Raw genomic sequence first — 20,078 nt, 5'->3', positions numbered from 1 at the left:
CTAATATCCCAAAATACATTCATTGCACCTGGAATCATCCCTGGAATTAAACCATCTTCGATATTCCAAATTTAAGGAGTTTTAAACCATACTGTCAAAAAAATAATAAATATGATGCTCAGTCATGAATTTGTTTTAACTATTTTCTTGTTTCTTTTCTCTGTCTCTCCCTCTCTTTAGAGGTCATCCGCTTTCATAACAAGTAGGCTATAATCAGAAATCGAAATTACAGTGTAATCTAACATAAAAATCTCAATATTAAAAAGAATACCCAAATATATTTGAGCTGTTGAAAGCAGAAGTGGCGTAAGTCATTTCTCTAACAGTCTTCTCCTTTTCATATTCCTATTGCTGAGGTTCGAATACATAGAGTGTAAGTTTAGACATGTCAACATCTACGTGTTTATGCAGAAACAATTGCATTATTAGCTACGACATGCACTTGCAATATGGACTCATACTGGGTAGGGAGAGGTGTGTGGGAAAAATGATGTCAGCAGTACAGTAGCTAGTAACTTGTAACTCGACTCTTAGTCATCGCAAAAAGGCTCAATTTTTTTATTACTCATAGCAGACAGAAAACTATAATCTGATATGATAATCCCAACATACAATGTTTGATCGGAGGGGGTCTTTAAATGAAACAAAAATTGCAGAGAAGCAAGATCTTGCTTCTCCATTAAGCAATGATTTTGCATATGCTCTGCTGCATACTAGTTATGTGGGCAACTCAGCATTATCAATTTAATAAAACACAATTTTTTCATGTAAAATTATTAAATATAAAGAGTTAAAACGTAATTTATTTACCCAAATTCAGCAAAAGGTTACTCAAGCAGTATTTTGATGAATATCATTTTTCAATTTATTTATTTATTTATTTATTTAATAATAACATATACATAAAAACGTTACATTAAAATACCCCGAAAGAGCAAAGCTCGTGTTCGGGGACAGTTCCGTTACATAGATACACATACTTTGTAGACAAAATACTTAAGAAAAAAGCTCACATAAAGATTGTAATAAAATTAGTAAATAATAATACTAATAATAACTGAGTGAAAAAAGAGACGATGTTTAGATTGATGGATTAATATTAAATTATTATTAGTAGTATAATTAGTGCAGGTCATGTTGACATAGTAACCAAGATAAAATAGAAAAATACACTTAGGATAGAAATAAACTTGTTTTACAATACATGGTACATAATATATATACAGGGAAGTCTGTCATATAAATTTTTTAATTCTGGATCTGAAAATTTCATTGCTTAAAGTAGTCAATTCTGGATGAAATTTTATTATCGAATTATATAGCCGTGGACCATAATTTGTACTGTGTAGTAAAGCAGCAGATGTGAAATATTTAGGTTCAACTAATTTAAGAATTTCATTTCGTCTCGTATTATGAGCATGTGGCTGAGCTACAAATTTCGTTCTATTTTTATGATAGAATTTCATTAAAGAGTATTCATAAATTTGGTCAATTCTAAAAACATTCAATTCAGAATGGATCAAATTTGTTGGATAATCCAGTCGCCTTTTCAAACAAATTTTGATTATACGTTTTTGCAACATAATTAGAGGAAAAAGAGCAGTTTTTGTAATGCCTCCCCATCCAATTATACCATATTGGATAACAGATTCAACTAGAGCCAAATAAACCAAACGTAATACGTGAGTAGGCAAGTAATGGCGAAGGTTTACAAATTTGTAAATTGTTTTACGTATTCTGTTACATAAAAAGGTGATTTGTCTATCCCATTTCAAGTGCTGATCAACAATAATTCCCAGGTATTTCACATCTACAGATTCTTTCAGGCAAGGGCATTTACAGGTTGTAGAGAGTTTACAAAATGAGTTGTGGATTATTAATTTTAAATGAGAAAGTGATTTCAATTTGTTCAATCCAGAGACTGTTAAAGAAAATGGCACCAAAGTAGTTTTAGTTATATTTAGAGATAGCAAATTTGCATCAAGCCAGTTTTTGATAAAATTTATACCTACATTGGCATGTTTATAAGTGTCCTCCCAAGTTAAACCACTGAAAATCACCACCGTATCATCAGCGTAAGAATAACAGGAGCCATTATGTACTTTCAAATCAATGTTTAATAAATCATTAATATATATTAAAAATAGAATAGGACCTAAAATTGTTCCCTGAGGGACACCTATATCAATATTTACATTTTCACTGATATTATCATCAATTTTGGTTACCTGAGTTCTTTTGTTTAAGTATGATTGAAATAACTTATGCGCAATACCCCTGACTCCTATATCAAATAATTTGTCCAGAAGTAAACGATGGTTCACCGTGTCAAAAGCTTTCCTTAAATCTAAGAAAATCCCTAAACATTTAGAACCGTTATCCAACTCCTGCATAATTTTACCAGTGACTTCAATAATTGCGTCATCCGTAGATAATTTATTTCTGAAGCCATACTGATGTTTGGAGAGAATTTCATTTTTCTCTAAGTAATTTACTAATCTGTTTTTTAAACATTTTTCTAATATCTTTGAGAAGCTAGAGAGCAAGGATATAGGTCTATAGTTATTCAGACTTTTTCTTTCCCCTGACTTATGGACCGGTACAACTACAGCATTTTTCAGAGATTCTGGGAAAACTCCTTGGGTGAGACATAGATTGAATACATAAACAAGCGGTTTTAATATATGTTTAATGATAATCTTTAATGTGTTATTTGTAATTTTGTCGATTCCCGGTGAGACATTATTTTTTAAGGATTTAACAATATTATAAATTTCTTCTTCGGTTACTGGTGATAAAAACATGGAGGAAGATGCGTGCTTATTATGGCCACTGCAATAATTTTTCGTGTTAAATGCCGATTTGTTGATGTTCGATGCAATGCTATGTCCTACTTTTGAGAAATATTTATTAAATTCATTAGCTATGTCTTTTTTGTTTTTAAATATTTCTCCCTCTTCATTTAAAATCTCTGATATGATACTATTTTGGTTCACATTTACGTCTGTGGCTTCATTAATAGTTTGCCAAAATTTCCTAGGATTATTTCGATACTTCTGAAATTGAGATTGATAATACTGAGTTTTCATGTTTCTTATAATAAGAGTTAAAGTATTTCTGTATTTTTTGTAATAATTTATTAGATTTATATTATCAGGTTCTTTTCTAATATTTCTGGCTAATTTGTCTCTTATACGGATTGACTTAATGATACCTGTGGTGATCCAGGGTTTTATTTTTCTTAATTTAGAAGATACTTTAAAGTAAGATACATCTGTGCTTATGTCTATATAATTAGATATTAAATTTTGGAATACTTGAAAGCACAATTCAGCATTTTCACAGTTAAGCACGGAATCCCAATTTTCTTTTTCTATAAGCGAAATTAGCTTATTGTAATTTATGTTTCTTTTTATATGGAGAGGATACTGAGATGTATTAGAGTTTTTAATTCCAATTTCGAATAATGCAATAACTGCATAGTGGTCGGTAATAGCACTACACAAAACAGCAGGTACAAATTTCCAGTTACTCTTTGTTTTAAAAAATATGTGATCAAGGCAAGACTTAGAATCAGGCCGAGTGATAGAGTGTAAAAATTTGACAAAACCATATTCGTGTAAGATATTCATGTACCTATTGCCAGTACTGTCTAATTTGTCTTCTAGAATTTGTATGTTAATGTCTCCAACAATGATTTGATTGCTTGTGTCTTTAGAATTAAACAAAAATAGTTCAAAATTGTCTAAAAATTCATTTATACAATTGTTTGGGGATCTATATATCGCCACAATGGAGAATGGAGTATTATTACATATAAAATTAAGATGAATAGAATTACATTGTGGGATATCTACATGTACTATTGTGACATCAATATTATTTTTGCAGTAGACCACTAAACTATCGCATTTATTATATTTATTCGTTTTGACAAACTTTTTATAACCTGGTAAATCATAGCCAGAGTCATGATTTAACCAAGCCTCCGTCAATATAATGAAGTCGAAAGGATTATTAAAATTTTGCATAGTGGCACAGAATTCCAGGAAATGTTTATTTAAGCTGCGTATATTTAAGTGAAATAATTTAAAATCGTGTAAATTGTTACCAATGTAACTGTTGCAAGAGTTAAAGTCTTCCAAAACTGCTGTGCGAGTGTTATTATTAGCGGAATAATAATTTAGCTCATTTATTAGACAATCCATTGTTTAGAAATATTAACATTAAAAAGGATAACAAAAATCAGACAGTAAGACAATTACAATGTAATTAAGTCTTGGAAAGAATTTATCTTATAAGCAGGGCTCGTTTCATCCTTACGAATAAATACCTTGCAATCTCTCGTCCATACAAAACGGTACCCTTTCTGATTAGCTGCCTCTCTTGTTTTGTTTAGTAGGTCACGGGTGGCAATTGTCAAATGTTCACCAGCAGTCAGCCTCCCATCAGGTAGCAAAGGGTTGATCCTTTGTAGCGGAATTCCTGGGCCTTCTGGGTGTTTCCTCGCTTCTAACTTGAATTTCTGGAGCCATGTGTCTCGACTAATTCTTTTGTTGAACCTGACGACAATAGGCTTCGTCTTGCCGGGTTTTGCAGGTAGCCTATGTACAACACTTAAGTCAGCGACAAGCTCCGGTCCTCCGATGACTTCCGAAATATTTTGGACAATCATAGGAACGGATTCTTCCGGAGTTTCCGGAATCCCAAACACCAGTAGATTGTCTCTACGCGTGTACTGCTGTAGTTCATTTATTTGTTTCCACAAGAGTTCATTTTCCTTTTTTAGATCATGCACTTGCCCCTGTGTTGTTTTCAGATCTTCTTTCGTCTTACACAGCTCTTCGCTAAATGCATCAAACTTGTTTGACATGAACTGAACTGATTGCTGTAATGCACTTATCTCCAATTGTATACTTGATTTAAACTCATCAAACATTTGTTTTAGAGTAGATATTACTTTGCTGTCTCCACTCACTTCATTTCCGCTTTCACTTTCCACTTTACGGTTATTTTTTGGTCCCCCCATTGTAAAAGATTTCGCTGGAATACTGGGAGCAGCACAAGAAAACACGTCCACTCTCAACTACGGTCTGACCGGAGTTTATGAATTAATCTTTTAAAGTAATTTTATAATTTCAATAACTTTGTAGCATTTTGCATAGAACCAAAAGGCATATCATGTCCTAGAAAGGACGAAGTATTATGCATTTTTACAGATAATGTGCAGTGTGCAGTGTTATTCAGATTTTCCTCTTTGAGGATCCATGCAGCTATCCAAATACTATCATGAATCGTTTGCTGTTTGGAATGCTGTCACCATAGAATCTTTCCTGAAATTGTCTTTGAACTTCAAAAACCAGTGCTCTTGACACAGATAAATTTATATAAATACTGTACTTTTTGTGTAATATACAATACCTAAATTGACCATATTAATGAATAAACACAAACAAACCAACACAAGAAACATACAGTCACATGGTTTTTTAATGCACACAACTGAATAGGATTGATTATGACAGCACATACCTCTACAAGCACACCATCTAACAGCAATGATGATATGTGGCAGTAGAGCCAAGTTTTGCTCATCCAGTATATCTGTATCAGGAATGCAGATATGTGATTTTTTTTAACAAGTTAACTTGAGTGAGGGAGTGAAGCAGAATAATGATTTGATTCTTCATCTTATGTACTGTAGATTTATGAAGCACATCATATAAATTATACACTCATACTTTTTATAATATATATACTGTATATAATTTTTTAAAGGAAATATCTCCTCTTCAGAATGTCAAGTTGTATTAAAGCGTACTGTGTAGTATTTATATTTGCAGACTCCTGTATTTTAATCTTATAATCTATTTGAGAAACAACTGCAATTTTTTTATGGATGTTACTCGACATATTGTATGAAAGGATAATGAAACACTGTAGTAGATCTCACGTTTTATTACTTAATAAATCTTAATACAGAGATGCATATCCTAGTACACTCCTATTCAAATTTCCTATTTCCTAACCAATGAACGATTAAAATGTCATCACCTAATGAAGCCCATCTATAATGTAACATATCATATTTGAAAGTTAGTCTGTTAACATCCACATAATTTGAATCTTTGCTGGATAATATATATCAAATACACTAAAAGCATTGTATGTTGTGGTATATATTCTTGTTAGTAGTAACAATATCATATAGGTTTTCAATGAAAGAACAAAGAATTCAACAGTGTTGGCATAATGTGACATTAACATTTTTTATAAATAAACATAGAATTAAAAATAATAGTCTATATCTATTCTGACCATTTGTGGTTTGATCCCAACCTTGCTTTCTAATGAACACTTTTTATATGGATGCCTACGAATATTAACAGATAAATTTATAGATCAGAGAATTCTCAGTATCAGCATCGAATTTTCTATTTATTGGATTATTCGTCTTCTCTTTTCAACCTCAGGAGTGTTAACTAACTGTAGGACTAATAAAAATAATACTGAAGTAGCAATAGATGTGAAAGACAAATTACGATGCTTGAAATCAGTGACTTTTTTATTATTAGAAAGTTGAGAATAGCAACGAAAATGACCTCAAAATTTAAATTATTAAATTAAATTCGGGAGCTTAGAGTCAAATGCTATTATTATAGTAAACAATATATATTATAGAACATAATAGTAAACTTGATACACATTAACTATAAATACTCTATTTTTTGTAAGCTTTGTCTTCTAGGCAGCTCTCACTTGGAGGAAGCTGAATAAAATTTATTCAAAATAATTATATATTCAATTAATTCATTTAACGAAATCAACTCTGTTATGGTGAACAAAAACATATATATTCTGAGATTATGAAATTAATATCTTTTACTATAACTGCCAGTAAAAATTTGTTTAAGCTAAGAAAGTGTTCTTCCTGCGTCACATGACATTACAGGGACAAAATAATAATAACAAAAATCAATATACAAATTATCAATATTTATATTTTACATGATATATACAAATAATTCGTTTATCAAAACCTATCCCGTTGCAGTGAATGAAAGCATATATTCTGAGGTTATGAAGTGCAAATCTTTTACAAACATCACATAAAATTTGTTTAAACTAAGAGAATGTTGTTTCTACGTCGTATGACGTTACAGGGGGCATATTTATAATACATTACATCATTATTATTTAATGACCTCATGCATACCTGCTTGCAATTCGACCTTGCTTACACATCCACGTGATGTAATAGATGTAGCTACCAAAAGAAACTACGTTTGGGGACGAAAATGCACTGCCTGCTAATAACCTCATTTCTCAATGTGTAAAGTTTGTGCTCCATATTAATTTTGTTTAAATATACTCACTTATATAGTATATCTTGTTTCGTTTAATTCAAGGTATGGCTAGGGTTGCCAACTAGCTGGTATTTCACTGGCATGGCCGGAAATTTTGGCAGATCTCAACATAAGACTGGTGGCTGGTATCAACCCCTTACTGGCCCTACTTGTGCCCGGTAATTTTATTAATTGAGTTTGAGAACTTATAATAACAGCTTTCATTATATATGCTAAAAGGGATTTTTCATGGGACATTTTAACTCAGAGCAGCTAAAAATAATATGGGAATTTTCGTGTTCTTCAGCCTAAATACTTGATAGTTGTACATCAAAAGTGGAAGAAATTTGAAATATTAGACAAAACTAAGGCTGCAACTAGATGAAGATATACTCTATGATGTACTGTGCTTGTTAAATGATGTGGATTCTTCCTTGTGAAAGATGCACATTTGACAAGTTTTATAAAATAGTGTAAATATTTTCAGGATAGGGATGGCTCAGAGATATCTTCACAAATTAGAATGGTAGTTCAACACGTGTTGAACCTGTAATTATATGAAAAAATCGTTGGCTTACTCTTAAAATCTCGTAACTGCATTTGATTAAATTTTACAAGAGAGCAAAATAACTACATATATTTTTTTATTCCCCACATAACAACTCATGCATTTGTTAATTATAAAATATAGAAACATATGCAGACTTACGAGGTACGTATTATCAGCAGACGCATTTTGAAAATATACACAGATTTCAACATACATGTTTTTTAAAAATTGAGTTTTTGGCGCCATGTTATTGTACAGTTTGGAATACACAATGCAGTATGATTATAAACTTTCGTATTTCGTTTTGTCCAGCTTAAACATGCTCTGAAAAACGGAGACTGCAGCAGAACTCTTTATGTCCAAGGACTGTACTGCAGGAATACTCGTTATGTCCATTTTGTGACACTGAATTTCGGTTCACATATTTATAATATTTCGTATATCAAATACGACTTCATACTGATTTCAACCTATAAGGTTGGTTATTCTATAACATATTATATACTTATAATTTTACCATCTGTCAGGAGAATTTAAAAGAACTTCAAGGGAAGGATAAAATATTCGCTTATGTATGGTTTGAAAATGAGTACAGGAAGGGCTCAAACCAAATTGCTAGTGCCCTCCATCATCGGTTAATGTCCACAGACTTAACACATTATCAATTGATCAAGTTGGTTGCAGGTGGTTGTGGGGGCCAAAATAAGAATGAAACCCTTTGGTATGCTCTGCAAATATCTGACAACAAGCCTCTGAACCAGTAACGCAAATAAATTTGTTATTTCCTGTCCTGTGGTAGGAGACACCTTTATGCCTCCGGATAGAGTCTTTGGATGAATTGAATCTGAAATTAAAAAACATTCAACAATCCTTACAGGCCAAGACTATGAAAAAATTTTCGAATCTCATGCAACAGTGACTTGTCTGGGAGATGAGTGTTCTGTGTTGGATTGGAAAGAACCCGTTTCCACAGTCATTAAACACCCTGCCAATGGCATTTCAACCTTGCAAAAGGGTAGTTATTGGGGGGGGGGGGGAACTGTGTCATAAGACGAGAAGCCAGCTACGATAATGACAAATGAAGTGTAAAAGGAAATACCAAGAAAAATTTTCAGATTTGAATACATTGTTGAAAAACACTTTGGAGATGACTGGAGTGGAATGAAAAATCTATTTTTTAAAACATTCTCACAGCAAGAATCTATAACTGAGGTATCGGATCATGAATTTGAAGTCAGAGGTTTCATAGAAGAAAAGAAAGGACTGGTGGTATAAAGTGTTGGGTAAAAATTGTTATTGTATTTTCATATACATTGTTGTGCTTATAATTTATGTAATAAAATATTGTGTAACATTCTATAATGTTAATACAATATATAGGTTACACCCATGGCGATTAATTTATGTTTACTGCAGCAAAATGCGTAATGCCCTCATCCCTGCTGCAAATCTCATTATGTCCAAACTATTATTTACAATAACATTGTTATTTTAAGTCAAATTGTATTGCTTTCTCATTGTAAATTAAGGATAATTTTTTACAATATTTTGGTAAAAATCTAACTTTCTGTTTGTGATATTTTAAAAATGACAGTCTTTTGCACTTCCTGAAAAATTTGTTTCAGTGCACATAACGAGTTTTGCAACTGAATGATTCAATTAATAAATCTAGGTACATATATACTGTAGATTTGTTCCAACAAGCAATTCAGAACACGTTACGAACTAATACCGAACATCTTTCTATGCATGCGCCAGTTGTGTATGTTCTCAGAACTAGTTCGGGATTTTACATTGTTGGAACGTTTTTCGAACTGTTCTTTCACATCCTTCTGAGTTTCTTCTTATATTAAAATTATATTCATCTCCGAACTTAATTCGTAATGAAATATATCACTATCACTTTCCAAATTATTCATGATCGACTATTTTTTAATTTTAACTTACCCAGTCTCGAAGCATTTTAACCTTAACCTCAGATTATATCATCTGCACATGCGTCAGCAGTTCGGAATTCCCAATTCCTGCTCTTAATCGAAAACCAATTTCATTAGTTCCGAACGAATTCCAAAGCATGATGGAACAGGATGCTGGAAGTTCAGAACTGGTTCTGAATCAGTTCAAGTCTTGTTGGAAAGCACATTGAGCTACTGCGCATGAACAGGCAGTTCAAAATCGAGTTTAAACTGTGCTGGAACAAACTTATAGTACTCAAATAAAAATAAATTGGGTCGATTATCTGTAATGTCTAGATTCTAGAGTCCCTTAATATTGAAAGTTGGGATGTTCTTCTCATCAACAAATAAAATGTGTAAAGATTTGATAGCACTGAAAATGGGAAAACAAATCTCCTATGAGAAGTAAAACCATAGACCTGTATATTGTATACATATATTAAACAAATTTGATACATAATTTTATAATATATTTTATTATTTTTAATATCATTTGTTATAGAGCAATTCCATGAAAATGTCATACTGAGGTGAATTTCTTGAAATTGATGTATGAGTATTTTTGTTGAAGAAATATGTTTCTTTATACTTTAAATCGCCTTATTTCGTAAGATAATGTTTAAAATACTCTTTCTTTTAGTCTATAACTTGCTGCAGATCTTGTCATATTCAAAACGCTTAAAAAAACACGTATAGATACTTATGTTTTGTGTCACAATTTGGACACGTAAATTTGTTTTATTTCAAGCCGTCTTTTTTGTACACTATATTTTGGTCTTTCCTTGAAGTAAATATGTAATTAGTTGAAGTATCCTAAGACCCTAAATAACTTAAAATCATTATAATTATTTGTACTGTAAGTTACGGTCAGTCCGTCACAAGAAACATACAAAAACTCTTCCATACAGCACAATAATTGACAGATTAAAATTTCCTTTGGTATTCTGCGTTATTACTACATGACCAATAAAAAAGTATTAGAACATTTTCTTCTAAAGTGATTTCGTTTTCCGCAGTGGCATTGTGAGTGACTGACATGTCGCGCTCTCAGCTGTTATGTTGTTCATTCTCACAGTGTGCCTAGTTACTTGGAAGGCCTTGGTGAAGTTATACGTGAACTGGCGATAAGTGTGCAGTAATTATACCTGAAAAAAGCAAAATGAGATTCAGGCACCTCATTGGAACAATAAGCAGGTCTCAATATTTACTGCTGTTGCCTGGTTTAAACAGGAAGGTGACAGGGAAGTTCAGAAGAAATCCTTTGCATTAGTGTCAGATTATGTAGCACATGACAAATAGGCTATGCAGTGAATGTTTGTCTACGAAAAGTGTTTTTGGAAATTTTGGCGATTCTTCCGAACATTGAGGTGGTAAAAATATTTTCAGATAAAGCAGCGAGTCATTTTAAACAGAAGTAAACATTGAGCAATGTGACATTGCTTGCTCGCATATTTGGATTTAACATAGACTGGAACTTCTTTCAATCACATCATGGCAAGGGGGCCGTGGATGTGATTGGAGGCCAAGTAAAAAGGATGGCATGGATGCTTGCGAAATCGGAGAAGAAGATACAAAGCGCTACAGAATTTTGTAACATTGTGAGCAATAAAAACATCCAAATTATTGTTAAGGAGGTAGCACAGATTGAGATAGAAGAAGGAAAAAAGTATCTCGAAAAACGATTTGAACATCTTGCACCTATTCCGGCATCTCATGGAGTTCATTACGTGAAAGTGTTAGATCCCTATGTTGTAGAATATGTACAACTGTCTTGTGAACAATCAGTGCGAAAGGTCCACAGGTTCCGTGTGTGAAAAGAAACTAAAGTTTGTTCAGATAACAAGTGACATATTGACAGTGTTCCTGCAGTACATACTTGTTAGACTAAATAAGTGAGTCAACGAGTGCCGTGGAGTGCTTCTACGTGTTTAATTCCAATGGTTTCAATCTAAAAGTAGAACTCAACATTCTGATCTATTATTATGAACATAATATATAACAGCCATAGGCATGGGAAATATAAACTGTGATCTGCGTCACCTTATCGTAATCGATAAGGAGGTCAGTGCCAGATGATTAGGAACGCGCTTGAATAACGTAACATACTGTCTTACGCTGGGGAGTTGATGCCATATAGAGTGATAAGCGCTGTCAAGGTTGCTGTGACACTCTTATAGTCCTAAAATTAAACACCAATGCATATGGCTTGTATATACAGTATTTAATCACAGAGAAAGAACTATATATGTTATTAAGTAGGCCTATGTAATACTTGTATGTGCATTTAATTTGTGTCATTTAAGATGCATGGTTAAGCAAACTAATTTTTATATTCTGGAAAACATATTATTCATTTAAATTGATTGTTATGTTAATTTACTACTTATCAAGTTTTATATTATTTTGTACTATTTACGGTTCTGTAAGTGCAACTTCATTTTATAATTCAGAGATGTCAGTCAGTTACAGAATGAGGTCAGTTGTTACACATCACTTTTTCGGCCATAACTCCATTACTAATCGTGGTTTGGAGGTCGTTTTCAACTTAAACTGAAGATTACAATTTCCTTTCCGAACTATATTTTGCAAAATTGTATCAGCAATGACAATTCAGAGAAATCTGTGGAGAACCATGTTGACCCGAAGAGAGAGTTGACATTTATGTCAGTCTGTTACACACACTTTGGACGTAAATAAATAGTATACTTTTCCTGTTAAAGACGTTTATTTTTATATGTATCTTAAGTGTACACTTCCCTCTATAAAATCCTGCGGTGACACAGTCTAATTTCAACCCATTATACAATTTAGGCAGACATTTTGCTGTCAAAGTGTACTGTAAATGTCAGTCAGTTACACGTGGAATTGCTCTATATATAATACATACAAATTATTATTCCAACCAGTTTATTAATGAGGAATAAGGAAAAACCTGTTGACTTGTATTTACTAGAAGCAAAGCCATTGTAAGTGCTTACTGGATTATGCATCAAGATAGGCAGTGTTTGGACCCTGTGTTTCAACCCTTATATTCCATTATTATCGAGGAACTCTAGGTATTTGCAGAGCCCGTGGGTGGTATTTGATCCTACTCTACCATCTTTGCCAATATTATGAATTTCTTTCATCTATGAAAGAATGATCATAACGTAGTAAAGCATATAATAATATCCCCTAACAATAATTCAAACATATGAGAAGTGATTTAAAAATCATTTTCCACTCACAAAATCAATATTTCATTCAGTTATCACAGTAGAAAATAAATATTCAAAATAAATTTCCCAAGAAAAAATCATTAAATCTTCAGGACTTAATTTCAGAAGACAAGAAAATTGAAAACCACTAAAAAAAACTCTGAGTTAGAGACTAGGGATTTGGGGGGGGGGGGGGTCGGAATTTTGATATGGAGTTAAAGTTTGAGAGAGAGGGGGGAGTGATGGGAAGAAGGAGAGAGACTTTTTTTTTGCCAACTCTCCCATATTTCTCGACTTATTTATGACTTAACTTTTAAGTCTTCCAGCTTTCGTATTTTTCTTCCTTATTTTTACATCATGTAAAAATCTTTATTTCAAACATTAATTTTGCAGTGACTGAAGATGATTTATATGATGAATTTTATTATTTCAGTAATGCATTAAAATGTGTAGATCTCTGTAGAAGGTAATGCTAGCCATAAATGGGTTTCAGTACCACAATATTATTGTTAACAAATTTGGAACAACTGGTGATATTTGTTCTAAACATACCAGGTAGTAATAGTAAGGATATTTTCTGTAATGAAGAATAACTGGACAGATGTTTGAAACAGGAGTGCGACACATCTAAGCAGATCAGAACAACAAATTACAGTCAACTTCAACCATCATGCAGGAAATTTTTACAGTTCGTTAAAAATGATGAAAACTATTGTGCGAGACAAAGTCTGTCTCAAAATTCTCTTAATGTAAGCCTAACTGCCAAAGTGTAGAATAAAGTTGTTTTTTAGTAACTGAATTAAATAACTTGTCAATTGTTTGTCGATTCCTTAGTCTCCCATATTTTCTTTTAAAAAAATCTGCACTATAGGAGAGACACACCAGCACGTAGAATACATCACATAGTTTCGTGAATGAGACTACAGTTGTGTTGATTTAAATGTTTTATTTTGGTTATGGCTTACAAGTGGAAAGTATGGATTTATGACAAGAGAAGCAGCTAATGAAGGGCATTCAATATATTTTGTCTTCATATGAAATGACATTCCAAAATTAGTCCCATCTCAAAAAATTTTTCACCATGACTCACTCAAAGTATATAGTATGTGTCTGTTATCACTTTAATATTGCAGAAATAGCTATTACAAATCAAACTAACGGTTTCACATCTGTAACTGCTGCCGATGCTGAGATATTACTGAGAGAGTCTGTGTAACACGGATAATTTTATATACAACTTTGGGGCCCTCATGCCTGTATCTGTAGCAAGGGGAGATGGCGTCATTTGGCGTGGCTAAGCAAGTTACATTTGTTTATGGCCTAACTACTAATAACATTATTACCATTGGCTGAGATTCATAGTCTTATTACAGTAAGCATTTAAAATTCCTCCATTTTTTGTTTCACTGTGATTCCCAGAAATGGTGCCCATATTTGGTACAAGGAAAGATGTATTCTACATAAAAAAGGTTGGCAACCCTAATATCTGTGTGTGTGTGTGTGTGTGTGTGCACACGCGCGCGTGCGCATGCGTGCGTTTTTTTTTTTTCACGGTGAAAAATTTATTTTTTTTTTCTCATTAGGATAACTGAAAAATAGAACTATGTGGTTTAGATTATACTCTTCTTCTTTCTAGATAATAAAAATGTCATATGAATATAAATATTATTATCCACAGCTGCTTCATGTAGTGGTGGCCCTCACATTTCTGCATATAATGCACAACATTAATTAAATTTACTTTAGTGTCATTTCACTACTTATATAATTCTCTTATTACATTTGCACCCTCTTCCTTTATAGTTCCCCCATCCTTACCCCTATTCTAATCTAGAATTCTCCGTCATCTATCATTTGCTAATTTCCCTTACTATTTTCTTCCTATTTAGTCAATTATACTCATGCCTCTTAACCTTTAAACCTTATCTACACTCTACTCTGTACTTCAGTTCTTGTCCTAATACTAATCTATGCTGTCTACTCCACTACAATTTTTCCTACCACTTCTGTCATTCCTAATCAGTATCTATATACTAATTTTTCTATCGTAAATACTTCTCTTAACAACTATTTTTATAAACTCTCCCACCTTTCACACCTCATCATTCCCTCCTTGCCTACTATTTATATACTTATCTACTTTATTTTATTGTCCCAGTGTTCATCTTACTTCAATGCTTGCACTTAAATTTCTCACTTGTCATTTTCTTCTCTGTGCTTATTCTATCACTTTTGTCACCCCTAACCTGCTTGGCGCTCACTTTTTCCACTCTCTTTCATTGATTTTTCTCGTAATTCTTTTTGCTTTTCTTTTAACATTTTAGGCTACTCTGTTCTTGTGATTAAAACTTAACAGAACAAATTATCACTGCTTAATTACAATATACTTATTTAAAATTATCTCAATTTAGTACTATGTAGTATTTAACATAGGTGTCCTGTTTCACATGAATTGAATCCTTTTCAAATATTTCAAAGCTTAATAATTCAATGCACGACTGCCTGCTTTGATTGCTTTGCAGTGCAAAAGAGTAGTAGTAAATCTGTTGATGTTTTTGTAATAAATGAATTGACATTAATTGATCACTCCATTTTAATGGATGTATGTTTCAAATGTAATAAATATTACATACAGTTGTAAATTTAACCTTTCCGTGATATCTCTATACTGCATATTTTAAAAGTATGTTTTGAGCTACTTGAAACATTTGGACTTCCAATGTAAAAATTGCATTTAAGGTATTGTCTTAATTATTTACATGTATCTAATATGCTTAGAGTCGATGGCAATTCGGAAGGTGGTAGTCTGCTAGTGTTTATGTCGAGAGAGACAGATAGAGAGAGCAAGACAGCATACAACATTGCCACATTGTACTTCACACGCACATGCAATACAAATAGCGCAGGAGAGAATTTAAATTCTCAAAAGACAATAATGACCTTATCCGTTGATTACTGTAAGCATGACACCAAACAAACCTCCTTTCCTTCATTAACAATATTCTTTGCACGGTTCTCAATCCCACACCAGATGCTTCTGCAGTCGTTTCTTACACGTTGGCAACGTTGCAGCCAGCATCAAGATGGCCGGCAGTGTTCTGCTCGTCAACGTTTTTTAAATAATTATACGCCTTAAACACTATTTTCCGCGCCCACCTGTGCAATACTTGTCTTTTTACAGTCTCACCCTCCATTTATTTATCATACACACACAGTAAATGTTATAAAGTTTTACTTATTCATTGTATTGAAATACTCACATGTGAACAAACGAACTCGGGAAGTACTTGTTACAGACTGATTCCAATTGGTTCTACTGTACAAGCTTGTGATGTCACATACTAGAAATGCTATGGTGCATATAGCAGCTGACCACCTTCTGAAATGCCGTCTAGTCTAGTCTACAGGCAGCCTCGAAATTTGAGAAAGCTTATAAAAATAAGAATGCCACCCATGTCAGGTTTGGTAACATTATTGTGTGCCCTACTCTCATCCAGGGATGTTATTTTGTCCTTCTAGAATGTCTCAGAATCAGGAGAAACAGGACGTATGAAACTGAACCCTCATTTTTGTGCCGTAATTTTCTGAGAAGAAATCATCATGTAGGATTTTCTCTGTCTACTAACATATATCTGGACACACTGCTGTATGCAGATGATCAAATTATAATTTCTACTTCTAAAGATGACCTCCAGCATGCAGCCTATAATCTATAACAAATTACCTCAGATTTTGGACTTAGCACTTCTACAGATAAAACTTCAAAGGGCAATATCCTTTGAAGGAAAATTTGTATTAATAACACTTTAATTGAACGAGGCAATTCTTAATTTTTTGGGTTACACGATGTCATATAGTACAGATGAAGATATGGCAAACAAAATATCAAAGTATATTAAAGTCACTGGGGTAATAAATCTAATTTTTAAACGATCACGAGTACATAAACACGCCAAACTCAAAATCTATAAGACTGTTGCTAGACCTGTTCTAACAGGTACTGGTAGTGAGGCATGGCCCATCAGAAAGACGTTTGACAGCAGTGGCGATGAGGTTCATGAGGAGAGCCGCAGGTTGTTCTCTTCTTGAACATCGAAGGAATGTTGACATCATGAAAGACCTCAACATGGACCTAGTTGTTAAGTACATTCAACATACCGTGAAAATTGGAAATCACATGTCGAACAGATGTCTCCATGCAGAATACATAAACAAATCATGTTCTATGTTCCATGAGGTCACAGGAATTTGGGATGTCCTATGAAGCATTGGCAAGAGACCGTAACAGATCCACTGTGGTCTAATACTTGATCTGCAATGATGATGATTTCATATTCTGCTTCCAGATTACAAGTACATAGTCTGTAACAACTATACAGTATGCTATCCTCATGTACAGTCGTACTTATTATATACGATTTCAGTAATATGTAACCAAAGCTCTCCATATGAAATTGTTACTGTCACATTAATTTCAATTTGTGCTTATTCATGAGTTTATTCTGTAATTTGATTAACATCAGTAGCATATACTAACAGCATTTATTTATGACACATGCATAACTGAAATGTCTGCATGTACAGAATCATGTCTGTTAAATATGTCCTTCATGTAATCCTTACAGTGCCTTGCTCAAGGTTCGAAAAGATGTGGCAACTCTAATGACGCAAGTATGGCGTGTAGACTTATCAAAGATGAGGAACATATTAGAGATTATTATTGTAGCCATAACTAGTATTTAAATTCAGAAATATCTGGAACTATTGCATATATATATATATATATATATTTTTTTTTTCCGTGAAAAATAAGGTTGCCTGATATTATCAAATTTTTGTTTCAGGCATGACCAGGAATCATGGACATCAATGAATTCACTTTCACAAGAAGAAGTGGACAACATGAGACGTGTTAAGGAAAGAGAATTTCACATTTTGTCTGATCATAGCTATATAAAGAGTGATTATGAACCTTTTGGAGGATCTTACAAAGAAGATGCCTTACATGATGAGAATGAAAATTTAGGTGAAGTAGATGGGCAGTCTAAAGTAAAGGAAGAATTGGTAGAAGATACTGACCAAGATGTAAGCATTTACTCAGAAATTCAGAGTAAAAATGGTAGTGAATCTTCCAAACGACAACCATTACATATTATATGTGTAAAAACTAGAAATCTTTATGACATTCCGGGAAATTTCACAGAAAAAAAAAGTCAAAATGTTCTTGTATCAAGTAAGAGAAAAGCAAAGTGGATATATGTATCAAAGAAATTGAATGAAGATGTCAGTGAAACATATACTAAAGAAGAATTAAAAACGGAAATTGGGGAATGGGAGGGTGAAACATCTCATGACTCAGCCTCTTTGACAGATCATACTCAACCTCCATACATATGTGAACAATGTGGTAAGTCATGTGAAAGTAGTAGTTCTTTCAATGAACATCTTGCTACACATACGAGTTCTTTTGATTATACTTGTGTTACTTGCAAGAGGTCTTTCAGTGAAAGAAATGATTACAAAGAACACATCGCTAACCATTCAACAGAAAGATTGTACCTATGTCAAATGTGTGGTAAAACTTTTAAGTCCAATGGTTCCCTGTTATCACATCTTAGAACTCATTGTGTAGTAAACAGATGCATTTGTCATATTTGTGGTAAACAATGCAAAAATTCCACATTGCTTCGGCTACACATGAATACTCACTCAGGTGAGAAAAATTTTCCATGTATAACATGTGGAAAAAATTTTGCAACCCGGTCAAATCTGAGGTATCATGCCATTTCTCATTCCGAACAGCGCCCTCACGAATGTGAAATATGTGGTAAGATGTTTAAAAGAAAGAGCAATTTAGAGGAACATCAAGCAAGACATATACCTGAAAAAGATAATGCTTGTTACATCTGTAATAATTCATTTTCGTCAGTATCAGCACTTGAGAGACATTTAGCTTCTCACACACAGAAAGAAATATCTGAAAGTGAAGTAGTAAAAAAGACAGTTAAATGTGATATCTGTCTTTCCAGCTTTTCATCAAAATTAAGTCTAGCACTGCATTTGAAAGATCACAGTGGAGAGACTATGTATCCTTGTCAGATATGCAAGAAGCATTTCAAAACTCAGGCACAGTTAGACACCCATAGTAAATCACATGAATCTAAGAAGTTTGTGTGCATGATGTGTGGAAAGGAATTATCTTTGCGGAAGACACTTATCGAACATGAACGTATTCACACAGGCGAACAGCCATTTCCTTGTTCAGAGTGTGGCAGACGTTTCCGTTCTTTGAGTGGACTCCATGCACATCGTGCACTACACTCTGAAGAGCGTCCATTTGCATGCACACGTTGTGGTGCACAATTTCGACGACGTACATATTTAATTAGTCATATTCGTACACATACTGGGGAAAAACCTCATGTCTGTAACATATGTCAACGTCCATTTGCACAGAGGAGTGACATGGTGAAACATAGAGCTCGACACAGTAAATAATGCTTGTAAAGAATACTGAGTATGAGAATAAGAGAAGGGAAAATATTTGTTTTATAAGGAACAAGACCCATCAATTGTAATTCATAAAATGTCCTCAGTCCCATTATGAGTGTGTAATATTACATTAACCATTAAAATAATGAAATGAACTGAATTTGTTTCTGAATTATGAGGTTACCATTATTAATGTAAAATTACATGTCTTGAGGGCCGTATTTAGAATCTTTACATCCCTGGGCAAAAAAAATTGTCCCTCCTCCTCCTCAAATGTGTCTGACAAACCAGGTGACCATTCAGATCCAGATTACAATACAATATAATAAATTTAATTTAACTAATTAACATTCAAACAGTTAATTTGATAATTAATATTACTAACTACAAATCTGTACCAGTAATAAAATTCTGATACAATAAAAATATCACACAGGATTTATTTTAATTTTGATTTCTTTCACTTCCTTAAAAATAATGTAATTTTCTGCATAACTGAGGTTGTAAAAATAAATGATTATACAAATGAGAGGGTCAA

The 20,078-nt window shown here is 33.1% G+C and overlaps 1 protein-coding gene across 2 annotated transcripts in view; it reads left to right on the top strand.

Moving 5' to 3' along the window:
- LOC138693202 (retinol dehydrogenase 13-like) overlaps positions 1–20,078 on the top strand; it is a 544,367-nt gene that overhangs the window by 386,041 nt on the left and 138,248 nt on the right. The window contains exon 6 of one of the 2 annotated variants that reach the window (XM_069816952.1): positions 17,893–19,978. The exons of the other annotated variant lie outside the window; for it this stretch is intronic. Coding sequence (XP_069673053.1) covers positions 17,893–19,546 — 1,654 coding nt within the window. The 3' untranslated portion in view covers positions 19,547–19,978. Of the gene's footprint in view, positions 1–17,892; positions 19,979–20,078 lie in introns of those variants that run through there. 2 annotated transcript variants of the gene reach the window in all.

This window comes from Periplaneta americana, chromosome 17, assembly GCF_040183065.1.
Source record: "Periplaneta americana isolate PAMFEO1 chromosome 17, P.americana_PAMFEO1_priV1, whole genome shotgun sequence".
Taxonomy (NCBI): domain Eukaryota; kingdom Metazoa; phylum Arthropoda; class Insecta; order Blattodea; family Blattidae; genus Periplaneta; species Periplaneta americana.
The sequence above is the reverse complement of the archived record's forward strand: the minus strand, read 5'-3'. Positions and strand labels throughout refer to the sequence as shown.